The following is a 14,359-nucleotide window of genomic DNA, read 5'->3' on the forward strand; positions in this document are numbered from 1 at the left end:
TTCTTATTGGGCCCAAACCTTACTACCACGTGTCTGAAACCCATTCCTCTTGCTGCTTTACTGTTTTTTTTTGGCGGGCAAATCTTACGCTCGATAAATATATATTATTCAATATTCTCGTATAATATTTTCATAAATATACTTAAAATTTTTTTTTATTAAATTACCTATTTTCACTCTCATTTACTCCAATCTTAACAAATCTCTCCATTAAACCATCTGTAAAAAAGGAAAAATGATAATTAGGTGTAAAATAAAGGATAAAATTAGAAAAAGAAATATTATATTTATTTAAAAGAAGGGTAAAAATGAAAAATATTTAAAAAAAAATTCATCTTCTACAGACTACAAACAACAAAAGGGGGAAAATAATAAAGAAAAAAATGATAGGGAAGTGCAGGTAAGTAGAAGGGGTGATAGAGACGTTGAGGAGTGGGGACCAAAAAGGCTTTGGAGATTACAAAGAAAAGATACGCAAAACAAGTGAAAAAGAGGAAAGCGGTTCAGGTGCGGTCGCTGTTCATTAATATTTCCTCCTCAACTTGCCTCTGATTATGAGCTCACTTTGTCTCCTATATATCTCTTTTCTATTACCACAACCTCTGCAACTCTACTCTCTCACGAACCTTCATCTGCAGGCTGCCCCTTCAGATGCTCGGCCGGCCAAAGATGTCCACTTTGAATTTCTGCTTGCCGAAATAAACCTTCAAGTTTTCATATAAAAGTAACGAACTTAGTGCTTCGCTTAACTCAGATGACAATTATATAAAAGCATCGAATAAAATGATAGTAATTAACAATTATTTTTGTATTAATTAATAATGCTTAAGAATATACGAAAGTTATCATCTTCATGAGTTGGGTGTTAGTTTCATTGAGAAGATAAAATATTATGTCATGGAATTCTTGGCAATGAAGCAGTGAAATCTTATTGGAAGGCTAATGATAAGATAAAGCAATTTGGGTTGATGAGGTAAGGAAGTGTGTGCCCTTCTCGGCTCTTCATACATTAATATTCTACAGTGATCAGTTTTACGTACAAATGCAGCCGCTGAGAGCTGATCCTACATCCACATATTTAGTTTACAGAGATGAAGCCTTCTCTACATACAGTGAACTTACATTTGCTTTTGTTTTTGTATTTTCTCTCCTTTTTTTTTTATTGGCTAATCTTGTAATATGCTATGTATAATCCAAAAATAATTAACAATTTTTGACTTTTTTTATGAGACTTTTGCTTATTTTATTATGAGGTGCTTAACAAAATGACAAGGATTGGATACTGCATTTTTGCATGCTAGTCAAGCAAGTGGACTAGACTAGCTCCATTTTTTTTTTTTACATCTTATGCAAATGGATAAGTAAATTACATTAAGTAGGAGGATATAGTAATCTCACGTGAAGATTATAAAATAATCAAATTCGAATTCAATCATATAAAAAAATATTTACTAGATTGAAAATATATCTCAGGTGAAGGAAAGCATGATGAAACTGTGGGAGCAGTATTATAGAGAGGCAATTAATGAAGATGAAAGATGACCCATATGTAGTAATAAATTTTGGTGAACTTCATTTTGCAATCATGGTGTGATCATTTTGTCCTGCAAACTCTATAAATGCAAAGCATGGCCAGTCTGTATTGAGTTTACTTCCACAGACACAACTGGTTGATTTTGACTCTTTTCTCAGACAATTTCATCAATCCTTGTGTCATTAGTTGTCTTCTCTCTTGCATTTTATTCATATTTTGACTGAATTTTTTACCATTCCTTTCAAACAAATCAAATGCAATGCTATATATCCGACTCCTTAATTACCCTTTTGGTTTAAAGTTTTTGCACAATGTAATTAAATTATTTAAATTGCAATAAAATATTATCTCATTTGACAAAATTATCATTTATTTTGCAATTAGACTCAAATCTTAATTATTATATATATTGATTCAAGATGATAGGTAAAAAAAGAAGATAAAAGCCGGAAATTGACGCATAGAAACTGGAATCAGACAAAACTCTGTAACACTCTTAACTATTTCTTCACCATGCATTACTGGAGGCTTTTCTCCTTTTTTTTTTCTTTTTTTTTACTTCTTTTTTCCCAATATTGGCGCCGCCTTTGTTGAATATCTCTGCTGCTTTTGACAATCCATTTCTATTTCCATTTTCTCCAGCCAGATTCCACTCCAATTACTAAGCACAAGAGTAGTTTTCTCTCCTTTATTATATTTCTGAATTATAATTGAAAAGTCAAAATTCAAAGGTAGACAGTCTACGCATTTTCCGCGTGGACAACGGACAACACATTCTTAAAAAGTCAAAAATAAGACAACACAGCACGTTAAAAAACTGAGAATGACAAAAAGAAAGCAAAAGGAGGAGACCTTCACATTTTGCAGCTCAACTTAGCCCTCTCCAGTTAAAAATGATTTTTGGGTAAATTTATGTGTTTGAAGTGATTTTAAGGAACAACATGGGAAAGGTATCTTTTACATAAACATGTGAGATGGGTCACAACTCAGAGCTAGCTAGAACACACGATCAATTTTCCTCTGTCAAATTATTTTACCAACCGGCAAGCACCACCCAGATGACCCCTCCATTACTGCTGTTGATCAGATCCACCACCACAAATGCCATTCCAAAATCTTTTCCTTTTCTCTCTATGGCCACTCTTTCACACAAATCTTCAAACTACATTTTGCCAATCGATTTCGTTCAGTTCACTGCATCTCAAATGCTACAATTAATGTTTATCAAACTCTAGGTCTCTTTATTATGTAGTTCCATGCATAATGATGGACACTATATATGTCTCCTGAACGTGTGCTGTTCACTGGCTACCAAAGATTAATTCATCAAATTTTTCTACTTTTCTTTTTTTATATAATTATTACTAATTCTAATAAGAGTACTGAAATATTTTTCAATAAGTGAGACATAATTATGAGGATTTTTTTTATATACCCATTTTACTTATGTTTCCTTGGTCCCTGATTAACAGTGAAGCAATAGTAGCAAGTGAAGATTTTTGTTTTTCAATTATTTTCCTCCTCAAGATCTCCTTTAGTTAGACACCCTCCAATGACATTGGCCTTGTGGATTCTATCATTCTCTTCACTACATCCTTAAAATTTCCTTTCATTTTTCATCAGTATACATTATCCTTGTAGTTTTCAAAATGCCTCAATTTTTTAATTAATTTACTTATAAATGCCAACAACTTAAAATATTGGTATTATTAAAAGGACATTGGTCATGTTGGTTTTGGAAATAATTGTCAAGTCTTTTTATGATTTTAATGCTATTCCTCTTTGAGTAATGTATAAGCAAGAACCGATCTAGGTACAGCATATGACTGAGGGACCCTGACACACTCTTCATTGTACTTGTTTCTTGTTTTTAAAATTAACCCTTTAAAAGATAATTTTAGGAAATTCATAAGATTGAAAACTTGTAAGCTATTTTCTTTGACACTTTCTTCTTCTTCTTTTTTTTTTTTTTACTTGCAGATATAAAAAAAAAAAAAATTCTGATTTTTGATTGTCATCCTATGGTGTGAATTATAAACAATTGGAGATCACATTCTACAGATGGGCAGTGAAAATAGACATGGGACCATAAAGAAACAAAATGTCTTGAAAACGTGTCATTCTATAATTAATTTGTTTATTCATTGTAATTTTTTCAAATGGCTTTCAAGTGTTTAAGGTGACACAAACAAATTATTGGAATTACTCTTTGTTGGAAAGAGCTAAATAATAGTACTTATCACCTAATAAATGGAAATTTAGGGTTGCAATTGTTGAATTATGATATTTTTCCTATATATTTAGGTTGTTTCTGTATTAATTAATATTTTGTTTAAAAAATTTACTTTTTATTTTTATTATAATACAACTCACCATACTTTAATCTTATTTTCTTATTTGTAAGAATTGTTAATTTCTCTTATAATTTGATTATTCAGCTTCATTTTGATTATATAATTAATAAATTATTGTCTCTTCGCTAAAGAACAAAAGAGTTAGAAATATTCTGAATTATTTTATTTTTTTTCTCAATTCGTTATTAATTTTTAAATATCTGTTTTTAATTTTAAATATCTAATTTTAATATTTAATTATTTATTCTCTGTTCAACTCACAGTAATTTTAATAACCAAACTTAAAAAAGAAATGAATTGACCTTTAACCTAATTACATGAACACACTTGAACCAAATCAATGAACCCAATAATTGGTGTAACCTAACTTAAATTCCTATTCTGTAAATCAAACCAAAATCCAACCCAATGATGAATCAACACCCTTGTAACTATGATTTTAAATCCAAAGGTGGCATGTTAATTTCTACATCAAATTTGATTTGACTATTTGGATATCCCATCTTAATTATAGTCTGTGTAAACAGCAGAATAGCTAGCAAAATATGAATTAATCTTGATAGGATTTAAATCCACTTGGGGGGGGGGGGGTTTAGAGTTTAGACCTTCCTTTTAATAACTTTGCGGCCGAACGGGTTCACCGATGGCGACACAGCCTACACCCAAAGGTCAATTTAATTATTGACGTGCATATGTCGCGGAGATTTTGAGAAACAAACACTTAAAATTGGAAGCCTCGATTTCACACGCACCGGCTACCACCGCAAATTAAGCCTACTCGTGGGGGGCAAATTTCTTGCCACGGTGTCGCTTGAAAGTTAGAAAAATGCTAACAATAATAATTAATCAAGTCATAATTACCAAAATACACTCTTATTTGCATGTCTAATTATTATTAATATTACATTACGGTATTAAGTACAAAATCTTAGCAAAACTTGACTCGACTATTCTTGGGAACGGAGATATTTATAACAAACAAATATATAATAATATAATAGTTTTTTTAAAAAAAAAAACAAAAAGTAGACGGAAAAACATTGCCACCGGTACAAAATTTGCCGTGAAATCGGCAAGCAAAACGGTGGAAATGCGTCACTATTAAACATCTGGAAGGGCAACAAGCGGTTCCGAGAAAAATAAATCTCCGATGTCTTGGAAAAGGTCGTCGTCTTGGCACATGGACGATGATCCAAAATCTTGGGGTGTGTCGAGGGATATGTCGCTGAAATCTTCACTTGAAACGGTAGTTGTTGTCGTTGTTACTGCGTCATCGAAGAGTGAAGGTCCAGTACTTGAAAAATTGAAGAAATCGTCCAAAAATGGCAAGTCCAGCGGCAATAGATACTCTGCTGATTCATCAGAGACTTTTTGTTCTTGTTGATAGTACTCTTCTTTAACCGGTTTAGATTTTTCTGCCGGTACAACCAGCTTCTGCAGTTCAAGAGCTTCACTGCAGTGAGCTCTGAAGTTCAGCACAGACGTCGGAGATGATAGATTGTGAGACTCATCGCTGGACTCATAGCCAGAAGTTGAGGTCACGTTAATTTTTCGCTTGGCTTCTACTTGTTCTGCTTCTTCCAGAACTTGTTCTTCCCTACCTGGAGGGGTAATGAAGTTGGTTAAAGCATCGGGTCCTCGAAGCTTTATTGCAGCATTGTCATAGACCATAGCAGCTTCTTCAGCAGTGTCGTAGGTGCCTAACCATAAGCGCACACGTTTTGCAGGATCTCGAATCTCAGCAGCCCATTTACCCCACGGACGTTGTCGGACTCCACGGAACTTTCTGCCAGTGGTATTTGCTGTATTGAGTCTGACTAGACTGTGGGAGGCCGGAAGCACACTGACAGGTCTCTTTCGCCCATTGGAGATGGTAGCACTAGTGTCTTTGTAGGTAGCTTGGATGCTAATCTCGTTCACATTCCGTTTGACTCGTTTGCAGCCAAACAAGTCACCCTCTTCGTCGCTGGAGGAGTCGGTGGCGTCAGGGTCTGTTACTGATATCCGTACAACTCGCGGTGGGATGTGCTGATTCCTTTCACCGGAGACCTTTTTGGGTTTTAAGGAGGGTTTTGTGAATTTCTTAATAACTTTTCTGTATTCTGTGTATTTCGTAGGACATAGAATACTTTGGTCCATCGTCTCTTGTGGAAGTGTTTCCTACTAACTTCTCTGATTCTTTATTCGCATCAAAAGAGGGAGGGAAACAACAAACACCAAAGAAAAAAAAAAGGGAAGAGCCGTGAAGAAGAAGACTGATACTTGGAGATAAGGAGAGAAAAAGCTGATTCTGAAATATGCCTAAAAGGCATAAAAGGAGAAATTGAATTCAAAAAAATAAAAACAATAATTAAAATATTGCAGTGTTTCAGGATTTGAGCAAAACCCTTTTTTGACAAAGCAAGCTCAATTTACTGAGTTGAAAGGGAGAACCCTGTGACAAAACAAGAATGAAAAGAAGAAACAGGCTTGAAAACAACCGAGCAGAAGTAAGCAAAAGCCCAAGAATCTTGGTTGAGAGAGATGTAGCAGAAAAATCTGGAGCACTAAAGGGAGAAGAAGCATCAGATACCAAAAACACTGAAGTCGCTGTTTTATAGGATCCCAACAGCCAGAATTGGAAAACGCTCATTCTTAATATTTCCTCAAATATTTAATTTCCTTTTTTGAAAACAAAAAATCCCTCTTTCATTTTTTAAGTTAAATGTAAATACTATCAATATTTTTTACCTGTCATTGTAAATTTTTAAGTACGAATTAAACATATAAATAAATATATTAAATTTTAATAAAAATAAAAGTAAAAAAAATTATATTATTCTTAATTGAATAAATATACTTTAATTAATTTATATTTTTAAATTAATAAATATAAATATACTTTACCTATATAAATATACTTAACCTAATAAATATTTTTAAAATACTTCATAAGTATAAATTAGTAAAAAATATTAATGCAATATTAATTTTAATTATTTACTTTAATTAATTTTGACTAAAAAAAATTTAATCCACGTTTCAAGAATTATATCTTAAAAGAACTATTACATAAACAAAATTCAAAACATTTCCCCTATCCATATTTATATTTAAAATTTAAATTTTAAAATAATAAAATTAATTTTTTTTTCAATTTATTATATTATAACCAAAAGAATTAAATTAAAAAAAAATAATAGTCTCTAAAAATTTTCTATTAATAAACATATAATTTTTTAATTTAAAATTTATATTGAAACTATATTTATTTAATATTTATCATATATAATATTAAATAAATAATTATTTCAAATGTATTTTCACTATATAAAATATCACATATAAATATTATATATTAAAATATTTTATTGAAAATTTATATTCATATTATAAATTATATACATGTTTTTAATATATAAAAAACTATATTTTATATTAATAATATTAAATACAATAAAATATTATATTTTGCGTACATTCCTTTATAATTTTTATAAAAATTTAAATATATTGACCACATTTATTGAGTCATTTAAAATATTTAATATTTTTATTTTAAATAATAAATAAACTAATAACAATATATATTAATTTATTAACTAATCTGAAAAAAACTATATTTTATATTAATAATATTCTCTTTTTATCTCATAATTTTTATTTATATTTTTTTATTGTCTCAAAATTATTGTCAATATCATTTCTATAAACTATACTAACATGTTGAATATTATAATTTTATTTTATTTTATTTTATTTTTAATAAATCGTTTAAAATATTTTTTAATATTTAATAAATTTTAATATATTTAGAAGGGCTATAATTAAAAAATTAATAAAAAAATTATATTTCTTAATACATGTGAAAAAGTAAAATGGATAAAAATTATAGAAAAAAAAGAGTATAAAATAAAATAAAATAGTATATATTTTACACTATAATAATATTTTTATATTTTAAATTTTTATTAAATTACAATATGTATATAAAAATGAAAATAAAAAATAAAAATATAATTAAAAAATATTATTGAAATAAAAATATATTTTTTAATGACTATTTTATTAGTTAAATAAAAATTTAAAAATTATATTATAATTTACCCTTAACGTTGTAAATTCAATTTAATTATCTTATGACACATCTAAAAATATTTAGTTTTATTATTTAAAATTTAAATTTTTTATATAAATATGAAATAACGAAACGTTTAGTTTTTTATGTAATAGGTATTTTAAAAAATAATTATACGTGGCCTTACATGTGTATTAAAATTTTTTATTAAAATTAGTTAAAATAAATTATTAAAATTGAAGTAAATGTGAAAATATTGATTTTATTATTCAAAATTTTAAGATTAAAAAATAAAAAAGTGATAAATAGTTAAACTTTTATATTTAAGGTCATTTAAAAATTAGAAAAATGTTAAAACAATAGTAGAAAAAATAAATAGAGTAATATAATATGCATTTAATCGAGTTCAAGTTCTCAGTACATCCAATAATAATTAAATTAAATTATTACATCAAGTTTTAAAAATTAATTAAATAATATATAATTAATGCATAAAACTATAAGTTTATATTTAATTTAATGTTCTATTTCTAATTAGGAATACCAAGTGCTCTAACTAAATATTTAACGGAACAGATTTAATAGTTATAATGGGATTTGAAATTAGTTCAATTTTACAAAATAATATCTTTTAATTAGGTTCAGATTTTATTTAATATAATACCCACCATCTCTATCCTTGCATATAAATAAATAATTTAATATAAAAATATATTTTTTATAATAATATTTATAATTTTTTATATATTCATTTAAAAATTAAATTTTTTAAATAAAAATTATTGAGGCAAATATTTTTTATATAAATTATTAATTAAAATATATAAAATTAAATAATTTAAATTTTATTTAGATAATAATAATTAAATATAGAAGGAGTTTCAATAATTTAAATTAACTTTTAGTTCAAATATTTATATTTTAAATTCGGGTTCAATTAATTTAATTTTCAGATATTATTTATATTTAAATTTAATTTTTAAACGTATTCGATTCATTTAGATTTGATTTTTCACTAAACCTATGCATGTTTATACTTTTGTTGCTAATAGATTAAAAAGTTATAATTAATATTTTTAAAAAAATTATAATCTTAATTATTATTCTTATTTTTAAAATTAATGCATTCTAAAAGAAATATTAGAAAGCTAATAAAGAAATTATATGTTAAACACTTAAGTATTTAAAAGGAACGAAAAATGAAAATATATCTATTTCTTTAGGGTAAATAAATTTTATAAATCTTATATTCATGTGTGGTGAAGCTTATAATAATTTTATTTCATGTAAACTATGCTTTATATTAGAATTAGCTTAATAATTACTAAATTAAATAATCTTTTTCAAAGTTATTAAAATTTTATTTAAATGTGTGTATACTAAATGTAATTCTGTTATATAATAAAAAAGCTTATTAATTATTCTAATTTACTAATTATTTTTATTTTAAATTATCAGTTTTTTTTTATCTATTTAGTTGCATTATGTCCTTTATTTAATATGTATTTAAAATACAAAAATTATTGATTTAAATAATAATTTAATAGTTTAAAATATTAAATTTGTAATGAAATAATATAAGTGGATGATATATTTTAAAATAATTTTTTTTGCCCATAAAAAAAAGTATATCCCATAATAAATTTTAATAGCTACGCCTAATAACATAATATGCTCGTCCTTTTTTTAAGTGATATTTAATTGGCCACGGTCGGGGCATCTCCAAGCCTCGCCCGAACTGTCCTCATACATGCAACTACATCTTGAGGATGAATCACTACGGTGACACGTTTCAATATAAAGCCTATAAAAAATTTCTTTGGTCCAATCAGAGAAAATCATGAGATGCTTACTCAGCATCTCGAATCGTGTAACTCTCGTCACGTGAGGCTCAACTCAAGTTCTGTTTAAATTCTCAAAAGTCAAATATTCGCATCACCAACACCAGTTTTATAATTATTCTCAAAAGTTTTTTCATACGAAAAGTAATTTCAATATGTAAATTATCTTTTTCCTCTTAATTACTGATTAGAGGTTTGGTTATTACTAAATTGATTAAATTTTTTTTTTTACGGTTTGGAGTCACTTTTCTTTATTCAGTTGCAATGTTTATAAATAAATATTTTCTAAAAGGGACATTTAATAGAAGCAAGGGGCAACGTGGCCGGCAACCTAGAATTGGCCGCCTTTTACAATTCGGTTTTGTACTTCTCTTCTATGGGCTTTCTCTGCTCTGCCCATTTCCACAACATTTTGTATAGTACTTTTATTTTTTATTATTATTTTTTTACATTACAACATTATCACGTATTAGTCTTTTTATGTAAATAAATAAATGAACAATTTTTATTTAAAAGTTATTAAATATTAGTGTTTTCATCATAATATATTGCAGCTGAAATAAAGTAACAAGCTTATAATTATTAACAATTTAAGTGTACAAATTAATAACATCCATGTAATCCCATCAAAAATAAATAATTGCAGTATATTATTTTTATTATAAATTGAATGAAATTTAATATGTTTTTCACGTTTAAAATTATATTAAAATATAAAATATTTATAAAAAATATAATATTAATAGAGAATTTTTAATAATATATTAAATTTAAATAAAATTTATTTTATTTTAAAATTAACTCAAATAAAATTTTTTTATAAATAACACATTTCTTTTAATTTTAAATTAATATGAGATTCTAACATAATAAATGAATTAAAGAAAAATAAGCTGAACATACGGTATAAGCAACACAGCCGCCCACTAACTATTGGAGCTTAGGATTTCAACATCACAGGCAGGCAACTACAACCGCCAAAATTTTAAATATAGAAATAGCGGATCGATTTGGCTCATGCACCCACCATTCATGTTTCGAAATTATTTATATATATATATTGTTAATCCATTAATTTAGAAGACTATAAAATTAAGATTTTACAGATTTTAAAAATCGTCGGTTCATCTTGAAATATATAAAAATATCAACAACAATGTAATGCAATCCTTTTGTTTTATATCTTTTATTTATTTTATTTTTTTACGCACATTAAAAAATATATTTTTTTTATTATATTTATTTTAAATATATTAAATTTATTAAAATATAAGAAATATTTTAATTTTTTTTAAAAATAATATAATTTATATATTATTATACTCTAAAAAAATAAATAATAATTTTATGATAATAAAAAATATTATCGAGGAGGGAGTATAATTAATTACTTATCATCGTATTTGCATTATGATTTTTGTGAGGAATCTAAATAGCAATGGAATAAGAAAAAATAATAATAATAATAATTTGAGAAGGGCGAAGGTGGAAACATGGGCATGTGAAAAATTTTGGGTAAATTCAGTTTTAGGGTTGGATTGGAGTTGTGCAAACAAATTAGTGGACTGGCTTACAAGTTACGAAGACAGAAATATTAATAATCTCCAATGGGACAAAAGGCCCAGTTCATTTTTATACCCAAATATACAATAATTTATTACTCTTTTATCTAATTTTTCACAATTTTCTTAATAACTCAAATTCTAATCAATAACCTATTTTTTGTGTTATTTCGTTACAATATTAATACCAATTTATTTTAGAGAATAAACCAAATTTAATCACAAAACGTTAAAAAAAAAAAAAAAACTAATTAGAGAGGAGATAGAGTATATTCTAAAAAGAAGGGCCACCTCCCATACAACGTTGAAGTGCTTTTATAACCATGTCTGTCGGTCTTCTGTGTAATCCCTTCCCTGCATATTTTGAAAGCTCGCCATTTTATAAATAATGTTATTCTTGAAACAGAAGCAAGTAATTAACAAACTTGTGTTTGAAGCAAGAGATGAGATGTTGGTCCTTAATTCCATGAAGAGCATGCAATTCCACTTTCTACTATCATTACTTCTATTCTCAGGCTGTTATATTGTATACTCAAGGTGGTTATCTTGTAATTAAAAATAAAATATTTTTAATTATTTCAAAGTTATTTTATTACATATATATATTAGATAAAATAAAAAAACGAGAAGATATTTCCAATGTATATGATCAAATTATTTTAATTTTTTCTAGATTAAATTACTATAAAGTTGTATTAATTGGCGAGAAGAAAACAAAGAGTAAGATATGTTTAACTTAATGCCAAAAATTGTAAAGAAAGAAGAAACATCAGATTTGGTTTTATTATTTTTGTCAAATAATATATATATAATTTAAAATATTCTTTAATAAGTAGGCATATTTTCAAAACATGGCTTGGATGGAGAGGAGACGCATTAGATGACCATCTTCCTTCTCCATTGAGTCCCACAGACAGCACTTTACCGCTGAACTGTCGGTGACCGGCGCTGTTTACACCCGCTCGTAGACTCAAGAGAGGCACGTGTACTTCTCCACGTGAGCTGATGTGGCTTAAGTTGCTATTAACAATTAATTTAGAACAGACATAATTAATTTAGACACCTGTTAGACTTATTCAAATCTTTTGGTGTGGATTTCAAAAAAATGCATTAATTTAGACTAATTGTATTTCAATGTATAAGGTAAATTATATAATAATTAATTACATGCATATGAGCACATTCAAGAAATTAATTTTAATGGATTTGAAGGGAGAAGTTATTAAGAAGTTTGTGATATGCAATTATTGAGCCCTCGTAATATGGATTTGATACAAATACTACTTTTACTTGGTTTGGTTACAATCATTTGGGCTTTAAAACCCAGAAAAAAAAAACATGCCACGAAAAATAAGAGAATGGCAAGAAATTATAAAATATAAATTATTATTATTTATTAATCACCATGTGAAATTTCATAATACTTTATTATTAAAATCTATCATTCCTACATCTTAAATAGCTGAGTAAACTATATAATTGTAAATATCATTCTCACTTTGTTATAAAAAAAAATGAATATTTTATAATAGGAAAATTACGAAATTTTATTCTAAATCTCACTCACTTTCTAATATTTTTAGATTAAATTTCAATATTGTTTTATATTCTTTTTAAATATATTTCAATTAATTAAAAAAAAGTAATTAGATTAATTACTGATTAATACTCATCTGCAATCCACTAATTAGGATGCAAATGAACTATTAAAGACTAATTATTAGTCCAATCGCATTGCAGCAGACATAAGTGTTAAGAAGTTCATAATCAGTCAGGAAAATATTCCTCCACAAAGCTCTTCAGACTTTAGCGGATGTTTGATTGTCATTTTTAGCTTTGTGCATTGTCTCCAACAACAAAATAAATAAATAAATAAAAGTTCACCGAGTCCATGAAATTGAAAACTGAGATACCTTCCATTTGCTCTGGATGGTGTCCCCTGAAACTGAATTAGGTTTAAATTTAATAAATGAAGCAGAACTTCAGAGGCCCATTTGCAGGAAAATAAACTATTTTGACTTGGATTCTATACTTGGGTGAGGGCTTGACAATCGTAATTAATAGAAGCGACATGGGTCACCATGTCCTGTGGCATTTAATTATACTATGTAACTAAGCAAAGCACCTAAAGTTGTTTATTATTATTATTTATTATAGGGAAGAAGAAGAACATGATAAAAAATCGGAGTTTGAATTCCTGGGGATAGGCATGGTTTCTCTTAGTTCTTGCCCTCTGGACTTACTCTCTAACTTCAAGTTGACATATGGGTTTAGTCTAGATGTATTACCTATTACTATAATACTATTTCAAAAAAGTATAACCAGTTATTATTTCTAAGAATTAAATAATAATTAAACAATTTATATTTAATCATTGAAGTTCTTTTTTTAACATTTAAATAAATTGCATAATTTATCAAGTTGATTTAATTTACCTACCTTTATAATGTTGTATTTAATTATCTCTAGTACTGTTTTTTCTCTTCCTTTGAATAAAAAAGAATATCCTATCGTGTAATCTATCAAATATATAGATGAAGAATTGGATATCAATGTTGATTTTAAAATATTAAAAAGGGTAACAAAATGGAAAAGTTAAATCGACAGGCAAATACAAGTTAAAGATTTAATGTTGAAAAATAAACCAAGTCAAATTAGGCGTATCCAAAGCCATAGGACAGATATGACTAAAACCAAGCACCGAAAGAGCCATCACCAACCACTCGGAGAATCAAACCCCAGAGAGAAAGAAAAACCATCCAAAAATCAAACAACCATCTCCAGTAGAGTAGCAGAAGCCACGGCAGCTGCAGTCTCATACAAGCATGGAAGGAAGTGTACGCATAAACGTCAATCACTGCCACAAAATTTGAATTTGGAAAGAAAGAGGCCCTTATACTAAAATTTTTCAACCTTTATTAATTTCATTAACCCAAATGTCAAGGGTTTTACATATATTTCAAAGGGAGAGAGATCATTATTCCCTACATTGTAGATTTTGCTTAAAATAG

The 14,359-nt window shown here is 27.3% G+C and overlaps 1 protein-coding gene across 1 annotated transcript; it reads right to left on the minus strand.

The window, feature by feature from the left end:
• Positions 1 to 4,843: 4,843 nt before the first annotated feature.
• On the minus strand, positions 4,844 to 6,514 carry LOC110631252 (ethylene-responsive transcription factor CRF4). Its single transcript, XM_021779018.2, has one exon. It carries the CDS (start codon positions 6,025 to 6,027, stop codon positions 4,990 to 4,992), a length of 1,038 nt encoding a protein of 345 aa, XP_021634710.1. The 5' UTR covers positions 6,028 to 6,514; the 3' UTR covers positions 4,844 to 4,989.
• Positions 6,515 to 14,359: the final 7,845 nt, after the last annotated feature.

Source organism: Manihot esculenta, chromosome 14 (assembly GCF_001659605.2).
Source record: "Manihot esculenta cultivar AM560-2 chromosome 14, M.esculenta_v8, whole genome shotgun sequence".
Classification (NCBI taxonomy): Eukaryota; Viridiplantae; Streptophyta; class Magnoliopsida; order Malpighiales; family Euphorbiaceae; genus Manihot; species Manihot esculenta.

Bases quoted from the DNA above. Each gene is read 5' to 3' on its own strand.
- LOC110631252 (XM_021779018.2), bottom strand. From the start codon at position 6,027: ATGGACCAAAGTATTCTATGTCCTACGAAATACACAGAATACAGAAAA.